Source organism: Anomalospiza imberbis, chromosome 19 (assembly GCF_031753505.1).
Source record: "Anomalospiza imberbis isolate Cuckoo-Finch-1a 21T00152 chromosome 19, ASM3175350v1, whole genome shotgun sequence".
In the NCBI taxonomy this organism is placed as follows: domain Eukaryota; kingdom Metazoa; phylum Chordata; class Aves; order Passeriformes; family Viduidae; genus Anomalospiza; species Anomalospiza imberbis.
Genome location: NC_089699.1, coordinates 4,828,390 through 4,849,471, shown reverse-complemented (window position 1 = coordinate 4,849,471; position 21,082 = coordinate 4,828,390). Strand labels below are relative to the sequence as shown.

Below are 21,082 nucleotides of genomic sequence, written 5' to 3'. Positions count from 1 at the left end.
GGCGACACAGGCATTCAGGATTAACTCCACCAGCTCACTCCTAGACCTGCACCAGCTTTGGCAAGGGGAGATGAAGCAGCTCTGCCAAACAGCAAACACCCAGCCACGCCCACACAGGAGCTCATTCCCTGGTCAGCACCCCAACAGCCCCAGGGGGTACTGGCAGGCAAAGCATTCTGCACAAAAAGTTGGCACCCTGGCAGCCCAGCGCAGGAGGGAGAGTGGCAAAGCCACAACAGAAGCACAGGCACAGCTTACCTCTTTGCCTTCAAAAGTGATGCTCTCCCCATTTTTGAGAGCTGTAATGATGGGAAGGATGGCTGGAGTTCCCCTGAGAACAAGGCCACAGAAATATTTAGCTGCCAGCAGCCACGTGCCTGCTCCTGCTGCCCCGTGCCCCAGGCTGGGCTCTCATACTCACACTGGCAGCCCCAGCTCCTGGGCTTTAGCTGCGAGGAATTTCCCCTTCCTGGGGTGAACCTGCAAAGAGTCCAGCACAATTATCACCCAAACAAAGAGGGCCACGAAACAAGATCATCTTCTGCCAGCTTAAGAGCTTCTTCACAAACCAAGGGAATGTTTTGTCCTTTTTCAGTTCCACAATGTCAGGAGAATCAATCCACAAACATCAGAGGTTTATGTCCAAAAAGGAGACAAAGGAGTCCTTTTACTTTATTCAAATAAAGGGAGAGGCCATGGGGCATTCCCCTGGGGTTTCTCCAATTCTTGGAGGATGCAGCCTCCTCTTTTATCCCAATTTCCCGGCTGCATTTCCCTTCCCTCTTTCCCCATTGCCTGAGGTACTTGAGAGGTTCAGACTTCCCAATACACCTGATACTGAAGATTTCCCTCTAATGTACAACCCTCCCTTTTAACTTTTAATTCTTACGGAATTTGGGGTTTTAACCATTGTTTCTTTCATCTTTCAATGTCCAATTCCATTTATCAGCGAACCTAAAGCTTATTTGTAACAGCAAATATCTTTTTCCATTCATCAATCAGTGGAATCCTCCCCATTGTTTCTTTTACCTCTGAGTGCCGGTTTTACCTGCCAGCAGACCCACAGCTTGTTTGTAAAGACAAATCTGCTATTCCTCTCAACAGCCACTGCTCCAATTTACCCCAAAAAGGGTCTTCTGGACTCTCTTCTCTCCAGGATCAGGCTGCTGCTTCTTGTTCCCCTCTTTAGCCAAGCAAGCATGACAGCCTGCCCTCCTCTGAGGGTTAGACAAGAATGGAACCTGTACACTCCTAACTGAGTTTGTGGGCCCCAAGTTGGGCTTCTCCCTGGGGGCTCCCCTGGCAGGGGAGACCCTCCTGGAGCAGTTCTGTGTCAGGAACGAGAGATGCATTGGACTTTTTTGGTCTTCAGCCTCTGTTTATTGTTATCAAAACTTCAGCACACTGTCTGCACCAGATTCTGCGTGCAGGAAAAACAGCACAAAAATGGCCAACAATCTGTTGTTACGAGGCCTTTTGAGTCTAATCAAAAACTGAGCTACCCAATTAAGAGTGACACCTAAATTATTTTCCTTTCTAAGCCAATAACTGACCCCTAAAGACATGCAATGTGGGTTTTTCTGCCCAATTCCAAGATACCACCCAAACCCAAGAAGAAAGAGGAGGAAGAAAGAAGAAGGGAACTCGAGACAACACCCTATATCCTCCATCTTGAACCCATCTGTAACATCCTAAAAATCCTAAACCCTAAACTTCTCACCCATGTGACATCCTACACTACTCTCTATTTCACGCTTTTGTGGTTTCTGGTTTCCCTTGAGGCTTTGGAAGTTTTCTCCATGAATGAGGGTCAAAGTCAGTGCTCCCCTGGGGGTCAGGACACCCCAGAGCAGACAGAGAAATATTCCCAGTGCCCCGGGTTTCCACACCTAAGCACTGCTGGGTTCTAAAAAACACCTCCAGTTTTACACATTCCTACTCCTGCTCCAGCAGCTCTGACACTTGAAAAGCAGAAACATATGAGAGCTTCAAAGCCCCACTTGAAAACGCTGCCTCCAATTAAACCTCTCTTGTAAATCGGAATGTCCCACTGATGTTAGGAAGCATTTCCTTAGAGAGAGGGAGATCAAGCAGTGGGACGGGCTTCCTCAAGAAGTGGTTGGGAGGCAGAGGCAGAGTTGGGAGCGAGGAGGCTGCGAGGGGATAAACCCCGGGGGTTCTCGTTTGGGGTCTCTCCCGGGAGGCAGCAGCTTGGCCTGTGTCGGTGTCAAACAAAACGGCTCTGTGGGATGGGACATCCCAGACTGTGTGACACACGGCCGGGCTGGAGCCGCTGGGGACACCGGGCCTGACGGGGAATGGGGGCAACGGGGGCAACGGGGGCAACGGGAGCAACGGGGACAATGGGAGCAACGGGGGCAATGGGAGCAATGGGGACAATGGGGCAATGGGGACAATGGGGGCAATGGGGGCAATGGGGGCAATGGGAGCAATGGGAGCAATGGGGGCAATGGGGACAATGGGAGCAATGGGGGCAATGGGAGCAATGGGAGCAATGGGAGCAACGGGGACAATGGGGCAACGGGGCAATGGGGACAATGGGGACAATGGGGCAATGGGGGCAATGGGGGCAACGGGGACAATGGGGCAATGGGGGCAATGGGGACATTGGGGACAATGGGGACAACGGGGGCAACGGGAGCAACGGGAGCAACGGGGGCAATGGAGGCAACGGGGGCAATGGGAGCAATGGGAGCAACGGGGACAATGGGGCAATGGGGACAATGGGGACAATGGGGCAATGGGGGCAATGGGGCAATGGGGGCAATGGGGGCAATGGGAGCAACGGGGACAATGGGGCAACGGGGGCAATGGAGGCAACGGGGCAACGGGGACAATGGAGCAATGGGGGCAATGGGGGCAATGGGGGGCAATGGGGGGCAATGGGAGCAACGGGAGCAATGGGGGCAATGGGGGCAAATGGGGCAATGGGGGCAATGGGGGCAACGGGGGCAATGGGGACAATGGGGGCAAATGGGGGTCCAGCAAGGCCACCGGGTCAGCGGAGCTGGGAGCCGGGCCCAGCAGCACCGGGGTCCAGAGCCGGGATGGACGGGCAGAACCCCAGCAGTGGACGGGCAGAGAACCGGCAGTGACCGGACAGAGAACTGAACAGACCGGACACAGAACCGGCAGTGACCGGACACAGAACCGGACACAGGACCGGACACAGGACCGGCAGTGACCGGACACAGGACCGGCAGTGACCGGACACAGGACCGGCCGGACCGGACACAGGACCAGACACAGGACCGGACACAGGACCGGACACAGAACCGGCAGTGACCGGACACAGGACCGGACACAGAACCGATCGGACCGGACACAGGACCGGCAGTGACCGGACACAGGACCGGCCGGACCGGACACAGGACCGGACACAGGACCGGACACAGGACCGATCGGACCGGACACAGCACCGGCCGGACCGGACACAGGACCAGACACAGGACCGGACACAGGACCGGACACAGAACCGGCAGTGACCGGACACAGGACCGGACACAGAACCGATCGGACCGGACACAGGACCGGCAGTGACCGGACACAGGACCGGCCGGACCGGACACAGGACCGGACACAGGACCGGACACAGGACCGATCGGACCGGACACAGCACCGGCCGGACCGGACACAGGACCGATCGGACCGGACACAGGACCGGCAGTGACCGGACACAGAACCGATCGGACCGGACACAGGACCGGCAGTGACCGGACACAGGACCGGCCGGACTGGACACAGAACCGATCGGACCGGACACAGAACCGATCGGACCGGACACAGGACCGATCGGACCGGACACAGGACCGGCCGGACCGGACACAGGACCGATCGGACCGGACACAGGACCGGCCGGACCGGACACAGGACCGATCGGACCGGACACAGCACCGGCCGGACCGGACACAGAACCGATCGGACCGGACACAGGACCGGCAGTGACCGGACACAGAACCGATCGGACCGGACACAGGACCGGCCGGACCGGACACAGGACCGGCAGTGACCGGACACAGGACCGGCCGGACCGGACACAGCACCGATCGGACCGGACACAGAACCGATCGGACCGGACACAGAACCGATCGGACCGGACACAGCACCGGCCGGACCGGACACAGGACCGATCGGACCGGACACAGGACCGATCGGACCGGACACAGAACCGATCGGACCGGACACAGGACCGATCGGACCGGACACAGGACCGATCGGACCGGACACAGCACCGGCCGGACCGGCATTCCCCGAACACCGACCGGCAGAGCCCGGTCACGTGCCAGCGGCCGGGCAGGGCAGCGGCGCCCTGGGGGCGGGGCGGCGGCCGCTGCTCTCACGCGCCATTGGTCCGCCCGCATGACGCGTGAGGGGGCGGGCCTCGGGCGGGCATTCCTGGCCTCTCATTGGCCGCGGCGCGCGGGGCGGGGCGGGGCGGGCCGGGCGCGCGGATGTGGGCGCTGGCGCGGGCGCTGCCGGCGGGCCGCGCGCTCGTGTGGCGGCGGCCGGGCCCCGGCGGCGGCGGCGGCGGCGGCCGGGCCATGGCCGAGGGCCCCTCAGCGGCGCGGCCGGCGCGGCGGCCCAAGGACATGCCCCGGCACGTGTGGGCCCGCGAGCGGCGGCGGAACGCGGGCACGGGCCTGGCGGGGCCCAACACCGTGTACGTGCAGGTGGTGGCGGCCGGGAGCCGCGACGCGGGGGCCGCCGTGTACGTGTTCTCCGAGTTCAACCGGTGAGTGCGGGGCTGGCGGCGGCAGCGGGGCTCCCGGGCGGGCCTGCCCTGACGCCGCTGTCCCCCCAGGTACCTGTTCAACTGCGGCGAGGGCACGCAGCGCGCCATGCAGGAGCACAAGTAAGTGCGACAGCGCGGGGGGCCCGGGGCCGCAGCGGGCCCCGCTCACCCCCGCCTGCCCCGCAGGCTGAAGATCTCCCACCTGGACAGCATCTTCCTCAGCCGCGTGTCCTGGGCCAACGTCGGGGGGCTGCCGGGTGAGTGCGGGGAGCCTCGGGCCGGACGCGGTCACTGCGGGCATCCCTCGGGCAGGACGCGGTCGATTTGCGGGGATCCCTCGGGCAGGACGCGGTCACTGCGGGCATCCCTCGGGCAGGACGCGGTCGATTTGCGGGGATCCCTCGGGCAGGACGCGGTCGCTTTGCGGGCATCCCTGGGGCAGGACGCGGTCACTGCGGGGGTCCCTGGGGCAGGACGCGGTCGCTTTGCGGGCATCCCTGGGGCAGGACGCGGTCGCTTTGCGGGCATCCCTGGGGCAGGACGCGGTCGCTTTGCGGGGATCCCTCGGGCAGGACGCGGTCGCTTTGCGGGGATCCCTCGGGCAGGACGCGGTCGCTTTGCGGGCATCCCTCGGGCAGGACGCGGTCGCTTTGCGGGGATCCCTGGGGCAGGACGCGGTCACTGCGGGCATCCCTCGGGCAGGACGCGGTCGCTTTGCGGGCATCCCTGGGGCAGGACGCGGTCGCTTTGCGGGATGTTCTAGGCTGCGGTGGGGACGGCGGCATCGCGGGCTGGGCTGGGGCTCTGACAGTGCACACACGTGGTGGGACAGGCCCTGCCTGTCCAGCATGCCTGGCTTCAGCTTCCCAAAATCTCCTGAGCAGAAGGTGTTAGTGTTGCCAGCAGGGAGGTGTTGGGGGATGAGGCTGGTTTGAGTCTGAAGGAGCACACAAAAGGTGGTGGGACACAGTTGTGCTAAGTGCAGGATGAGGTTAGGACAGATGGCTGTGGATCATGGCCGTTAAAATTCTGAATATCTCCAAGAAAAGGAGAAGATTAATAGTCTGTTCAGATGCCTTGCTCCAGATTAATTTTATCAAGGTGTGTATTTTCTTTATCTGTAGAGGCAAGTGACTTGTTGAAACTGCTACAAAATTGAATTCAGGTCCAGGTGCAGTTCTGATCTTTGTGGAGAGGCCAAGCACTCCTGAACAGAGCAGGATCTTTCTTTTGGCATCTACCAGTGCTTACTGGAGCTGTGGTAAAGCTGTTTCTCTGCTTGCTCTTAGGTATGATTCTCACCCTGAAGGCTATAGGGCTCCAGAGGTGTGTGTTCCTGGGGCCACCAAAGCTGGTAAGTAAGGCAGGGTGCAGAAGGCAGAGCGAACCCTCAAAGTGTTAAAGCTCACCCTGGAATTGGGAGAGCTGCTGGCAAAGGGAATCTTTGTGCAGGTGTGAAATGCTGGTCTGAATTAGTGTCAGCCCAGAGGGCTGCCTTGAAAATCCAAATCTCTTCAGTTACAGGATGGCAGAAATCTTCTGCACCTGCCTTGTGGTCTTGCATCCTGGTAAATCAGCTTTTGGGAGAAGGGAGGATCTTTGTTCCCTTGCCTGCTCCCTCCCCATTTTACATTAATAGGAACTCAGTCTCTGCTCTCCTGTTTGATGTGGTCCTTTCCAGCCTAATGCCACGTCTGGAGCAGAAATTTGCAATCCTCAGCGTTGTTGCAGTGGTTTCATTTCCTTGCAGTTTCTGCTGACTAATGGCATGGCTGGAGGGGGTGGGGACAGTGGCTCTTTCCCTTTCTGAAGGCACAGTGCCTGCCAGAGGTGGGACACCTGCCCAGAGCTGTCTGAGCTGCTCAGGTTGGTCTGACTGGGTGTTTGTCGTGGCACTGCTCATGCCCTCTCCTGATACTCTGTCTCTTTTCCAGCAAAGCTACTTGAAAGCCATTCGCCTCTTTCCTGGGCCCCTCAAAAGGATGGATTTAGGTACGTGGGTCAGGGATGTGGAGCAAAAGAACTTGGAACTTTTTGTTTCATCTCTAGCCAAGGTTGCATTGCTGAGCAGCAGCCTCAGCCTCTGGTTTAGGTCTGCTCAGAGGATGTTTTAAACATTTGTTTTGCTCTGATACACTGTTAAACCCCTCACAACAGTGTTTCCAGCTGTTTCTGCTCAGGGGCTGCCAGGCTGGCTGATTCTCTGAATTTTTTGGTTTTTGGAATTTTGGAATCAGCATTTGGTTTTAAACACTGAAGGCAGTTTGCTTCCAAATTCTGCCAGTGAACTTGTTCACCACGGCATCCTGGGCTGCTCCCTGAGGATGATGGGCTTTTAAAACTTCAGTTGTTCTTTAGGGTTTGCAGTTGGGTAGAGAAAGGGAAGGGGAACGTTCAGCAGGTTGTGTTTAAGAAAGACAAAGACACTTTTCTGATTTATATCCTTGAAGAGTGTGAATCTCAGCTTATGCACTTGTTAATGGTGGGTTTTGATCTCTTCCAGCTGTGCAGCTGCACACAGAGCCAGAGTACAAGGACGAGACAATGACTGTCTACCAAATCCCCCTGACAGGTGAGCACTGGTGCTGCAGGGAGACAGGGGAAGCTCATGCTCAGTAAGCACAATGAAGGTTCAAGGAACAGCTTCTGTTTGCCAGCCTGAGTAAGCAGAGGTTCATTAATTTGCTTTTCTCAGGAGAAGCATCTCATTTAAATAACAAGACCTGCTGAGTCAGGGCCTTGGCTTTTTTCCTTTAGGTGTGGGTGGATGGAATGACCTGTGAAACATCCCTGGGTTTGGCTTTCTCAGCCAGCTGCATTCTCTCTGCTGGGAACTGTGATACTGAGGGTGCAGCACAGACTTGATGGAGTTTAACAGTTTGGGGAGAAGGACTTGGATGAGGGATGGCTCCTGAAATAAGTGACAGGAGAATGCAAGTGCAAGCTAGTCTGAGGGGAGGAACTACGTGTCCTGGTGCAGTTTAAACCTGTCTGTCATGGAAGAGGAAATGCTACTCTTGCTTTTATTTTATGTTGCTTTGGATTGAGTGATCTTTGTCTGCTTTTATTGGATTTGGGACAGGAAAACCACTGGCTGCTGAAAGTTCATCCCCCCAGAGTCCTGGAGCATCTCCCCAAGGTGGAAATAGCCCTAAAGGGGACACAGGGCCTGGATCCCCGAGAGCTGCACAGCAAAGCTTGGAGGAAGGAAAAGAAAGCCCAAAGAAAGCAGGTGAAACACATGGAATGGCCTTTTTAACTCGAATGAGATGAAGCCAAACTAAAGATAGGAATTTTTCCTCTGAACCATTTGCTGTCTGAAAGTGAGGTTGGTAGAGAAGCTCAGCTGGAAGATTCCATGGAGCAGAAAGTGTTCTGGTACTTTGGTAGTTGTTAGAGAACTTAAAAGGACGAGAAATTGGACATGATTGGTATTTGGGTGTGCTTAGTCCCTGTAGTAGTTTGCTTCTGGTGGGGGTAGATGCTCCAACCTTTGTAATTTAATTAGAGGTGCATGCTGGGCTGATTATTTTTCAGTCTTGGTCTTTAGTTTGACTTACTGTATTTGAAGCCATGGGCCCTCTGGCCTTGGGTGTTCATAACATTTTGCTGCTGGGCTCCAAGATAAGTGGATATTGTTCCTGTTAATGCTTTAGCAAATTTTAGCATGTTTTGCTTTTAAGAAAAATGAAAGTGAGTGATGTTTTTTAGTAATTTTGCTTTGTTTTACAGGTGATGAGCAGAAGTGTGCAAGGAAGCATCCTGACCTGGTGACAGCTTTTCTTTGTAAAGTAAGTTTGGACACGGGGTCTCTAAACTGACACAACAGATGAGAGAATAAAACAGAGTATTTCAGGGGGGAGGGATGTACAGTAATCATCTATAACAACAGGATGAGCTGGGTTGGAAGAAACCTTAAAGATAATCTCTTTCCATGCCCCTGTGGGCAGGGACACCTTCCACTAGATCAGGTGGCTCCAAGCCCCATCCAAGCAGGCTTTGGACACTTCCAGGGTTGAACCATCCAGTCCAGCTGCCTGGCAACTTCAGGCTGTCAAAAATGGAAAACATATTACGGGCATTGTCCTTAAACACTGGCAGGCTTGGGAGCATTGACCACCTTCTGTAAGGAAATCTTTCCTAATGTCATCTTGCTGCAGGGAATTAATTGGTGACAGCGTTTTCAAGTGGGGCTTTGAAGCTCTAATGTGTTTCTGCTTTTCAAGTGTCAGAGCTGCTGGAGCAGGAGTAGGAATGTGTAAAACTGGAGGTGTTTTTTAGAAGCCAGCAGTGCTTAGGAGTGTACAGGTTCCATTCTTGTTTAACCCTCAGAGGAGGGCAGGCTGTCATGCTTGCTTGGCTGGAGAGGGGAGTAAGAAGCAGCAGCCTGATCTTGGAGAGCAGAGAGTCCAGAAAACCCTTTTGGGGTAAATTGGAGCAGTGGCTGTGGAACTGAAAAAGGACAAAACATTCCCTTGGTTTGTGAAGAAGCTCTTAAGCTGGCAGAAGATGATCTTGTTTCGTGGCCCTCTTTGTTTGGGTGATAATTGTGCTGGACTCTTTGCAGGTTCACCCCAGGAAGGGGAAATTCCTCGCAGCTAAAGCCCAGGAGCTGGGGCTGCCAGTGTGAGTATGAGAGCCCAGCCTGGGGCACGGGGCAGCAGGAGCAGGCACGTGGCTGCTGGCAGCTAAATATTTCTGTGGCCTTGTTCTCAGGGGAACTCCAGCCATCCTTCCCATCATTACAGCTCTCAAAAATGGGGAGAGCATCACTTTTGAAGGCAAAGAGGTAAGCTGTGCCTGTGCTTCTGTTGTGGCTTTGCCACTCTCCCTCCTGCGCTGGGCTGCCAGGGTGCCAACTTTTTGTGCAGAATGCTTTGCCTGCCAGTACCCCCTGGGGCTGTTGGGGTGCTGACCAGGGAATGAGCTCCTGTGTGGGCGTGGCTGGGTGTTTGCTGTTTGGCAGAGCTGCTTCATCTCCCCTTGCCAAAGCTGGTGCAGGTCTAGGAGTGAGCTGGTGGAGTTAATCCTGAATGCCTGTGTCGCCATCACTCCCTCCTTACCCTGTTTGCACCTCTGACACCAGTAGTTCTGGGGTACAGGGTCTGCGTCTCTCATACACTGGAGTGAGAGGCAGAGCCAGCTCTGGCCGTGGCCCAAGTTATCTGCAAGTGAAGATCCTGACCTGGGAGACGGGGTCAGCACATCTTTGTGTCACAAGAATTTTATAAGACCTTTTTTTCCTTACACATGCTTTTGTTACCATCTGAATCTGCCATGGGACCCTAGAAACTGCTGAAATTCCCCTCCTCAGGTTAGGTTGTGATTTCTCTGAGCCGGGGTTGGGATTGGCTGTTACCCACATTTGATTTTGCTGTGTAATGAGAGCAGAAGGGCCCCAGAGCTGCCCTGGCTGGGTGCACTGAGCATTGGGAGTGACTGCTGGGCTCTGACTGAAGGAGTTGGACACAGGGGAGCAGGAAAGTCTGTGTGCGCAGGCTGGCTGTGGTGTGACCATTGTGTATCTGCCTGCAGCTCTTTCCTGAGGAGCTGTGCACCCCCACTGACCCTGGCCCAGTGTTCCTCGTGCTGGAGTGTCCCCACGAGGGCTTTGTGGATGCTGTCTGTGAAAACGAGACCTTCCGAAGGTAGGGCTGGGGCACCTGCAGTGCTTGGGGAAGGACACCTGTGCTGAGCTTTGCTCTTGTTCCAGCCTAGGTGTGCTGTTTCTCATGGCTGATGTCTGAGCTCCTTGGCACCGTTAAGGAGCTGGAGATGCAAGAAAGGATTGGCGGTGCATTTTGGGGCTTTTAGGAAAGGCAGGACTTGTGGGTTCTGTGACTGCCACAGGCCTGTTTTCCCTCAGGGACCTCCAGAGCAGGAATGTGCCCTGGTGTCTGCTTGGGGAGCAGTGGAGGCTGCTGCTTCCCTGGCTGCTGGAGGCGTGGACTGTACATGACAGCTCTGTGGGGCTTGTGCAGAAGCATTTGGGCTCCTGGAGGCTCTGCAGATGTGATTGCTGATGGAGGAGAGGAATTGCCCTGTGGGGGACAGTGGAGGTGTCTGCAAACAGTGGCCTGAGCCTTGTGGCTTGAGTGGTACAGTGCCTCGAGCTCCAGAGCCGTGCTCTGAAAAGAAATCCCTGCTCTGCCTGCCTCAGGGGGCATCTCTGGGAGCACCAAAGTGGGAGAGGGGAGGGGATGCCAAGGGCATGGACCAGAGCACAGATGTTCTTTCTGTTTGCGTGTGTCCCAGGTACCAGGAGGGAGTTGCTGAGCACCAGGTGGCCTTGGTTATTCACATGACCCCCGAGTCAGTGCTGCGAGACAGCCGCTACCAGCAGTGGATGGAGAGGTACGTGTCCTGTGCTCCCTGGGCTCCTGTCTCTGTGGGCAGCCGTCTGTTCTGCTGGTGCACTGTGGAAACCCGGGACATCCCCCTGGCTGTCTCCAGACCCTGGCAGGGGGCTCGGAGACCTTGGCACCAAGTCAAAAACACCTGTGGCTTCCATTTTAGCCTGTGGGAAAAGCTGCCAACTCTGTGTGAGGAATGACAAGCCACAAGGGTTTGAGTAGTGTGGTAGTTGAATTAACACAGGGTGAAAAAGCAGAATTTTGGGGATTTTAGAATGGGGTTCAGGGGACAAGATGGAGGGATTTGGGTGTGTCCTGACCTTCTTTTCCTTCTCCTTGCCCTCCATGTGTTGCTGTGATGGTGACACTTTTCTATTGGTTTAAGGTACAGACACACTGTCCAACATAAATGACAGATATTGGCACGTTATTGTAAACATGGCACACGGAGTTTTGGGTATAAAATGTGAACACCGCCCTGAGGGCAGACAGAATGCCATGGCCGACCTGCTGGACAGAGCTCAGCAGGGCAGAGAGAGAATGTGATAGATAAGGGAAAATAAACAACCCTGAGAAGCCAGCCCTGCACATTCAGACTCCTTCTTTGGCTGCTTGGGCTGGGAGAACAAGGACTTTTACAATCTTGGGGTCACCCTGATCCTCAGACCCTGAGAGTGCACATCTTTGTTCCAAAGTAAAGAGCTCTAAAAAGAGAGCTCTGCTGGCTCAGGTGAGGTTTTTAGCCCAGGTGTGCACATGTGCCCAGTTCTAAGGTGAGGCTGAAGCTGTTGAGCATTTTTGTCCTCTGACAGATTTGGGCCTGGCACTCAGCACTTGGTGCTCAATGAAAACTCCTCTGCTGTGCACAACCCACGCAGCTACAAGATCCAAACTCAGCTCAACCTCATCCACCCAGAGATCTTCCCTCTGCTCACCACCTACCAGAGCAAGGTAATCCAGGTCCACCTTGCCCCTGTGCCTGCTGCCCTCAGCAAAGGCTGTGTCTCACGTCACCCTCCTCCCTCAGGAAGCAGAGGCTGTGTGCCCTGTGCCCATCGTGCGAGGGGAGTGCCTCCTGAAATACCACCTCAGGCCACAGCAGGAATGGCAGAGGTCAGTGGGAATCTTTTCCTTCTGGGTTTTGGGTGTGCTTGAAGCAGCTTTTTGGTGAGGGAGGGCACTGTGTCAGGATCCCCTGCAGATCCTTTCTGCTGGCTGTGCTGGGAGAGCTTTTGAGGGCTGTGTCCTTGCCCCTGGAAGTCTCAGACAAGGTGTAGCACACGCAGGAGTGGGCCACTGAAAACAACACCTGGCCAGTGCTGTGGAGTGTTGTTTCTGTCCCTTCTCCTGTAGCCTTATGGTCCTTTATCCTTCGCTTTGACTCATGCTGTACGCAGCTGTGGCAGAGCAGATGAGGGCAGGGAAAGAGTTTTTGGGGAGCCCAGGGAGGGTCTTACCTTCTGAAGACCTAGAAGGCCAGAGATTAGAGCTGAAAGCTCCAGGTGGTTAAACAGTTACTAGCTTTTCTCCTGTGGCCTGGTGGGCAAATGGGTGAAGGTTTGGGCTCAGTGAGAGCCTTAAGGTCCAGGGACCACAGGGGGCAAGGGGATTTCAGCCACCATAGCTCAGATTTGTGTCCTTGTTGGGCACAACAGGAGGACCCAGGTGCCAAGAAGAGTTTAAGTTTCTCTGTTGCAGTAACTGAAGACCTGCAGTGCTGCACATGCTCTGAAGCAGGCTCAGGACGCCGGTTTCTTACACTTTTCACTGATGCCTGGATCCCTTTAGGTGTCTGCTCCTCTTGCAGGACCTTCTGTGCTGCCTTGCAGTGTCCTCTAGTGCCTGGCAGCTCCGGATGGGATGAAGTGCTATTGCAGGAGCTTCTCCACTTCGGTGGAATTATCATTTCTGTGCCTGGCTCAGCCCAACCAGGCCTTTTTGGCACACACCACACTCGTGGATGTGTCTTCTCCAACCCCTCAAAATGGAAAGAGGATTTATCCCCTTGTTGTAAGGGGGAATTTATCCTCTTGTTGTCAGAGGAATTTGGCACTTTGCTCTGAAAAGGGCTGTTGCAGTTCCTGCCTTGCCCCATCCTGATAGGTGGCCTGTTGTTGCAGAGATGCTGTGACTGTCTGTGACCCTGATGAGTTTGTCAGTGAGGCCTTGGATCTCCCCGACTTCCAGACCCGTGTGAAGGAGTGCAAAGAGTGCCTGTCTGCTCTACCAGGTACAGATCAGCAACTTGGCTTGGATCAGTGTGGTGGAAAATAGGATCTCTTGGTGGCCCACTGCTTCAGAGCCCAGATGAAGCTGTGAAGTGGTGGGGCTTGTTCTGCCTTCCCTTTTAAACCTGCTGCTGAGGGGGCAGAAATGCTTGTGCTGGCCATGTTGGCTCTGGAGTTACTGGGCTGGTGAATTAGATGGTGTCTGAGTGGGCAACGTGTGAAGAACATTTGCCTCCAAATCCTTGTTTGTTTTCTCTAGGAAATGTGGGTGCTTATCCTGAAATTGTGTTCTTGGGAACAGGCTCTGCGATTCCAATGAAAATCCGCAATGTCAGTTCCACACTGGTGAATACCAGGTAAAGCCCAGTGCTCTCTGATCTCTGCCTTCCAGCCCAAAAGATGCCCCTCCCTGCCTGGCCCTGCTCAGAGCTCTTAGAGTGGCTGCTGAATGTCTCTGTCACCTCTCACAGTGCTACCCGGTCCCTGCTCCTGGACTGTGGAGAAGGGACTTTTGGACAGCTCTGCCGCCACTATGGAGAGCAAGTTGACCAAGTGCTGTGTAACCTCGTGGCTGTGTTTGTGTCCCACATGCACACGGATCATCACTCGGTGGGTTCAGGCTGTGGGAAGGGGCTCTGTGCAGCTCTGCTCTGATCCTTGTGTTCAGAGCTGCCTGGGTAGCTCCGGCTGATCAATGTGGGCTGCCCTGAATCACATTTCTTCATGGTGGAAAAAGCCCATTCTTTATTCACATAACTCCTTTTTATGCCATTTTATATATAAACATATTTTTAATATGTAAAAATATTTTTTGTGGGACTCAAATTAGTTAGTAGTTTTCTTGCCAATTACTTTTATTGGTTAGTAACAAGTTGTTATTCTGTATTGAGTGGTCACTCAAACCCCTGGTGTATATGTGCAGGGAAGTGGTTTGTGAAAGATACCTTCATTTTTCTATCTAAAGGTGCAAAAGCAGTTTATGCAGGTGCAAGCTGTTTTTTTACCCAGGAAAAGGGGTAAGGAATGGCTTATTATGGTAACAAATGGCTCACAATAGGATTGCGTTCACATGGGAACTTGCAAAGTGCTAGCTTTGACAAGGCCAGCCACTGATTCCAGGAGAGCAGGCTTGATTTTATGAAGCCTTTCTCTATGATTTTTCTACCTTGCTGCAACAGCCCCACTCTGCATTCCGCTCTTCATTCACTCCCCAGGCACTGCTGAATCTGTGTTTCTAATCCCTCTCCCTTCTTGTTAGTTCTGACTCTGGGCTTGCTGAGCTGTGGTGGCTCTGTTGCCCCTGAGTCCCCAGACAGTTCTGACTGCCCTTGCTGTCTCCTCTGTTCCCTTTGCAGGGGCTGGTGAATATCCTGATGGAGAGGAGGAGAGCTTTTGTAAGTAGCCTCTCTGCTCCTGAATGTGGCTTGGGGTGAGGGGAGGGGAACTTCAGAGTTGTGGAGAAGCACGAGCCTTTCCCCAGCATTTTTCTCTCTGATTTGGTGTACACCTAGTACTGATTTTTTTCCCCACCTTTGCTTTTGCAGGCAGCCCTGGGTCAGGCTTTCAGCCCTCTGTTTCTGGTAGCACCTGAGCAGATCATGCCTTGGCTTCACGAGTACCACAACCACTGTGAGGAGATTCTTGGAGACATCAAGTGAGTGTTCTGTGTGGAGAAATGTCCTTGGTCTTTATTCAAGGCAACGTCATCCATTCCCCCAGCCCTTTGTTGGAGGTGGCTCTGACTCCTTCCACTGCCTGTAGAACAAGGATATGCAGTCTGCAGAGGGCAGGATGGGGTTTGTCACTCAGCTCTGCTGCTTAATAGAGGTTTATGTGCAGGCTTCCCTTTGCTGTAGGCAAAGGGAGTTGGGCAAGTAGAAGAAAGAGTATTTGATAGTGGGGTAGAAGTGATTGGGTGAGTTACTGGGGCACCAATGAAAGCAAGAGGTAATGCAGATCACCAAGGCACTGAACTGAGACTGAGGAGCAGGAGAAATTGGCTGCTTGGAGAGAAGATCAGGTTTTATTTTGTACCTGTCCTTAATTATCTCTTCTTCCCTCCGTCACAGAATGATTCCTTCTCAGTCTCTTGTGAAAGGCTGTCAGAACATCAGACCCAAGGCCAAGGAGTTTATGAGCTCTCTGTTAGAGAGCTACGACCTGGCTGAGGTGAGTTCCTGAGCTGGGGGGCTCCATGGCTGGAGGGGACCTGGAGTCTAACACCTGTGTCCTTGTTCAGTTTCAGACCTGTGAAGTCCAACACTGTAGAAATGCTTTTGCATGTTCAGTGGTCCACAAGTCTGGCTGGAAAGTAGTTTATTCTGGTGATACGATGCCCTGCATGGCCTTAGTGCAAATGGGTAGGTAACCAAGCCCTCTGCTTGATGAATCTCTTGGAGAAAGGTCTCCATCTGTCAGTAACCAAAGTGGGCACCCCCAAACCTTTGGTGCTGTGTCTGCCACACACAGCGAGGGACTGAGGAGGAACAGGAAGGCTCCTGTGGGCAGCTGGGCTGGTCAGTGTTCAGCTGAAGATTGAATATGTGATTGTTTGCACAGGGAAGAATGCCAACCTGCTGATCCATGAAGCCACGCTGGAAGATGGGATGGAAAAAGAAGCTATAGAGAAGACCCACAGGTGGGGTGTATTCTGCTGTCTGTCTCTGTTAGGAAGGGAAAGGTGCACAGCTGGGTGTGGTCCTTGGAGCTGGTGGTGAAGGGTCCAAGTCCTGTCAAAGGTTCTGGTGTGCACAGAGCTCTTCTACACTAAAGATGGGGTGTTGGTCATTGCAGCAGCTCTGAAACCACCACAGCTCCTCCCAACATCCCCAAAAGAAGAGGGGAAAGCCTTCAAGCAGACATTGGTAACTCTACAAACAGACCAGCCCAAGGGAAAGACCCTCTGCATGGGTCTTACATGGGTTACATCCTGGGACTAAGCTCAGGAGGCAGAAGAGTCATTTTACCCCCACAGCTCACTGAGAGCACTGCAGCCGGGCATTCCATGTGCTGCCCAGGCAAACGTGGGAGACCGCGAGCAGCTGCTCGGCTGTGCCAGGCACACTGCAAGAGCTGAGCCTAATGGCACCCCTGGGCCAGGTGCCTCTCCCCAGGTTGTGGAGCTCTTAAATGTAAGGCAGCAACAATTACAGCTGCATTCCTGCACTCAGGGTTGTGTGGAAGTCAGAGAATTGCACCAGTGCAGGCTGCCCCAGGGAGAGGGGCATGTGCCCATGAGCTCACTTGGTGCGATGTGACCCTGGGTGCAGAGCAGCAGTACCTGCCAGCCTGGCTGTGACCAGGGCATGTTCCTTCTGCAGCACGACCTCCCAGGCCATCCAGACTGGGATGAAGATGAATGCAGAGTTCATCATGCTCAATCACTTCAGCCAGAGGTACGCCAAGATCCCGCTGTTCAGCGAAGACTTCAGCGACAAGGTCGGCATTGCCTTTGACCACATGAGGGTAAGTTGGGAGCTTGGGGCCAGGCCTGGGAACAGTGTCGGTGTTATTTTGGGATGGCTGCTGATGAATTAAATGCTCCTCTTGTACTGTATCAATACTCCATCTCCTGAAGAGCAGTCTTTGAAACAGCTCCTTTAACTGCTGGCAGCAGATACCGTGTGCCACCCTTTCCCCACACTGGTGTGAGACAGGTGCTGATGGCCCTCGAATCCAACTCTTAACACACTGGGTACTTGCCTTGTGTCACCTCAAGTCTGTGCTTGCTACTCCCAGCCAGAAAACCTAATTTTGCTTCTATTGCCATCCCAACTGATGAGCTGCTCCAATGGCTTTCTGTAGCAGAAATCTGGGAGACAAAAGCTGGCTGAAGGCACTCATGGCAGTGAGGGCAGCTCAGAGTCAGAATTTGTACTGGGCCTCAGCATTTCTGTGAAGAAAATGTCAATAACTCTCTGAGGTCAGAGCTGCTGGGTGCAGGTGCTGCACACAGGAAGGGGCAGTGCCCTGCTGCCTGCACAGGCCAAAGGCAAGGGGGAGCAAGGAAATCAAACAGCAGTCCCCACACAGGAGCTCCTGTGCTTGTGTTTCAGGTGCGTTTTGGGGACTTCCCGGCCATCCCAAAGCTGATCCCGCCCCTGAAGGCTTTGTTTGCAGACGACATAGTGGAGATGGAGGAGAGGAAGGAGAAGCGGGAGATGCGGCTGCTGAAGGAGACTGCCCTGATCCTGGACAAACTCACCAGGGGGGACAGCACGGAAGCAGCATGCCAGAAAAGAAAACAAGCCAAAAACCATCAGGAGCTGCCAGACAAGAAGCTTAAAACTGTCAACTGAGAGGGACAAGGCTGGGAGTGCTCTGCTCTGAGAGAGAAGCCTGGCTCTGCGCAGGCCTCGGCAGCGCGGTGCTGCCAGCACCACGGGACAGGGGCTGGTCTGGCCTGGCCTGGCCATCTGGGCTTGCTTGATCATCATGGATCTCCCTGGGCTGCAGCTCCAGTGGGTCGTCAGCAGCACTGGTCCTTGTGGAGACAGGATCTGCCCACAAAGCTCCTGTTCTGAGGGCCCGCCAGTCCATGGGTCAACTCTTCTTTTAACCAGGCATTCTCTCTGAACTGTTTTAATTTTGGGGTTTTTGCTACAAGGTATTGATAATGTAACAGCAGCAGCTGTGACCTTTGCAAGAGATCAGGTGTGAGAGGCCCTGGAGGGGCCGTGGGTTTGCCGGAAGAAGGTGAGCATGTCTCAGCTGGTTATGCTGCCCTTCACTGTCAGAACCCAGGTGATAGGAGGAAAATTAACAGTACAATGGGACCCAATTTTAGGCTTTTAGATTAAATCAGGGGTGAGAATACATCTGTACATCGGTGTTCCCATTTTATTTTGGTTTCCTCTGCTGGGTTTTTGTTTCAAAAGATCAGTTTTCCAAACCCTTTATTTTAGAATCTGAATAAACCACTTGCCATCCTCCAGAAAGCTGTGTTGTGTCTGGATCACTAATGAGGAAACAAACCCCTGGATTTCTCTGGTGAGCAACCTTGGCTGGCTGATTCAGCTTTGGGGCAAAGACCAAGATCCTGCCCATCAGATCTGGATCGTGCTGGAGCCTCATGGCTGCGAGTGTCCTTGAGCAGATTCTGGTTCTGGATCCAGGGGACAGGAAAGTGGCACAGCAGGCAGAGAGTGGGAGGCCTGTGGTTAAGAGGAGTTTTTCTGAGGCTTTTTGTGGGTCAGCTTTGCTTCTTCCCTTGCCACTGCTGTCATTGCCTATGTTTGGAAGTAGGAGGGGAGTTCTGTGCTGTTCCAATAAAAGAATTCATTTCTGGAGGCAACTTTTAGGCGCCCAGGCCCCACTCAGGAGATGATACTTGCACACAAGTCTTAAGACTTCATTTTGACTTTATGGGAACTTAAGGGATAAACTATCAGCAAAGCATCTTTTGTTGATGAGCTATGCTTCAGTGTGGTGCTTGTCTAAAGCAGAGACTGCTTTAGAATTGACACATCTGTGTCCTCCAGAAAAGCTCTGCTGGGCTTTTATGGATAGCAGGGGCTAGGGGAAAACCAAAATGTTCCTGACACTGGACAGGTGGAGGTAGGCATGAGCAGGCTGGGGTGCCCAGGAGGGGACCTGGTTACTGCTGGGGTGGCACGAGCAGCTCTGGGACTGCACAGGCCCGTGTGCTGCTTTCCATGGAATCATGGAAGGACCTTTTATTTGGAAAATAGTGAACTGCTTCTCACAGAAGAGGGTGTTAATGAAGTGTAAATGCAGCAGTGACTGGAGCCCACAGCACCCAAGTCTCAGCTTCAGGTGGTTGATGCAGGTACGCCGGTGTCGGGAGCAGCAGCAGGGGGTGAGCGACAGGAGCTGCCTGTGCCCGATTTAGAAAAAGTCCCGCGGAGCGAGCCGGGAATTGCTTCTGGGGCTGCACAGCGCTGCCGGGATGAGCGAAACGGGCTGGAGCAGCAGGAGGGAGGCGGCAGCGCCGGGACCGCCCCCGCATCCCGGGAGCGGCTCCCGGGCAACGGCGGCTGCTGCTCGCAAACACTCGCCGGAGGCGGGCGCATGGAGGCCGAGGGGGATCCCGGGTTGGCGGGGCCGGAGCCCCCGGCGGAGCCGCGGGAGGAGCCCCCGGAGGAGCCGAGCGCGGCGCGGCTGGCGCGGCTGGCGGCGCGGGCGCTGGCGGTGCCGCCGGGGCGCGGCGCGGCGGGGCCGGCGCTGCGCGGCTTCGTGCGGGGCGCGGCGGGGCCGGCGCTGCTCGCCTGGCGGGGCCCGGCCGGCGAGCTGGGGCTGCGGCCCGGGCCGCCCCCGCCGCCCCCCAGCGCCACCAAGGCGCTCTTCTTCCTCCGGCCGCCCGGAGCCGGCCCCGGCCCCGCCGAGCTGCTGTGCGGGGACCTGCCCGCTGAGCCCCTGCCGCACTTCGCCGCGCTGGTGGAGGAGGTAAGGGGGAAAGGCGGCGCCGGGGTCTGTAGAGCCCGATGGAACCTCCTAAATCGTGAGCCACGTGGGCTCTGGGCGTCTCACGGCGGGGTCCGTGGGGGATGACCCACGTTACGCAGTCGCAGGATGGGTTCCTGACTATGAGGAGCTGTGCTTGTCCCATCTTTGGAAGTGTTCAAGGCCAGGGTGGATGGGGCTTGGAGCAGCCTGGGATAGCAGACCGTGTTCCTGCCCATGGCAGAGGGTGAAACGAGATTAATTTTAAGGTCCGTCCCAACCCAAACCATTCTGTGGTTCTAGGATAGTTGGTGTGCTGCATGATACATCTCAGGCACATCTGGTCCAAGCCCCTGCTCGAGCCAGGCCACTCAGAACCAGTTGCCCAGGACCATGTCCAGGTGACTTTTCAGTTTCCCTGCAGATGGAGACTCCTGCCAGCCCTCAGTCACCCTCTCAGGAAAGGGTTTTTCCTGATGTTCAGAAGAGCCTCCTGTATTTGAGTGCCCAGTTGCCTCAGGTGGGCTGATGTTTTCCCAAAGGGATCTTCAAGAGGTTCCATCAGGGGTCCAGTTGTCATTTTAACAACCCAAAAGAATACAAACAGCTGATGTGACTGGTTATGGCGTTACTCTCATTAGCAGTCCGTGTGATTTGAGTAATGGAGACAAAGCCTGCTGCTGTTGCAGCTGAAGCTGTTGAAGGTGAGCTCTGTGTGCCCTGGGGTTTTTCCCCCTTCCATGGCTCCCTGGACATGGTGGTTGCTCCTGCTGGTCCTCTTTGGTCGTGGTTGCAGAGAACTTTCAGCACCCTGGAGTGGCACCCTGGTTGCTCCTTTTGGATTCTGTGTCTGTTTGTAGCTGGTTTTACACCTTTATCCTCCCCCAGGTCTGGCCACACAAAGGCTGCTCATCACCTGGGGCAACCTGGCTCTGATCCCAGAGGAAGGTGACAGACACTGTTGCTATCCCAGCACAAAAGAGCCAGGAGCAGCTCAGGTCCAGGCAAGCCCAGCCCAGAGTCCTGAGCTGCTGGGACTTCACTGATAAAGACAGGAACCATATTTAGTAGGCTGCAGCTTTGGGAGATCACCTAAAGCGTGGCTCTGCTGTAGATGCCAGGAGGTCCCAGAGGACCTTCCCTCTGCATATGGGGGTGGCTGTGCAGGGACAGCCCCTGGGCTCAGCCCAGCCCTGCTGGCCTGTTCATCATCACCTGCAGGAACAGTGGTCAGTGAGGGTCTCCAGGCTTGCCCAGGACCTCAGAGCCTGGTGGCCAGTCCATCCATAGTGATTTTTGTTACAGGATCATCAAGTCACAGCATGTTTTGTGTTGGAAGGGACCTT

The 21,082-nt window shown here is 54.7% G+C and overlaps 1 protein-coding gene across 1 annotated transcript; it reads left to right on the top strand.

Moving 5' to 3' along the window:
* Positions 1-4,544: 4,544 nt before the first annotated feature.
* ELAC2 (elaC ribonuclease Z 2) lies at positions 4,545-18,271 on the top strand. The gene is made up of 24 exons (XM_068209292.1): positions 4,545-4,753; positions 4,823-4,873; positions 4,940-5,010; positions 6,043-6,107; positions 6,688-6,745; positions 7,257-7,325; positions 7,836-7,985; positions 8,486-8,544; positions 9,321-9,379; positions 9,470-9,542; positions 10,289-10,401; positions 11,009-11,107; positions 11,919-12,057; positions 12,134-12,219; positions 13,227-13,336; positions 13,594-13,690; positions 13,805-13,943; positions 14,690-14,728; positions 14,879-14,988; positions 15,404-15,503; positions 15,574-15,694; positions 15,894-15,972; positions 16,655-16,799; positions 17,390-18,271. Exons 1-24 carry the CDS (start codon positions 4,563-4,565, stop codon positions 17,630-17,632), a joined length of 2,466 nt encoding a protein of 821 aa, XP_068065393.1. The 5' UTR covers positions 4,545-4,562; the 3' UTR covers positions 17,633-18,271.
* The last annotated feature ends 2,811 nt before the right edge of the window (positions 18,272-21,082 follow it).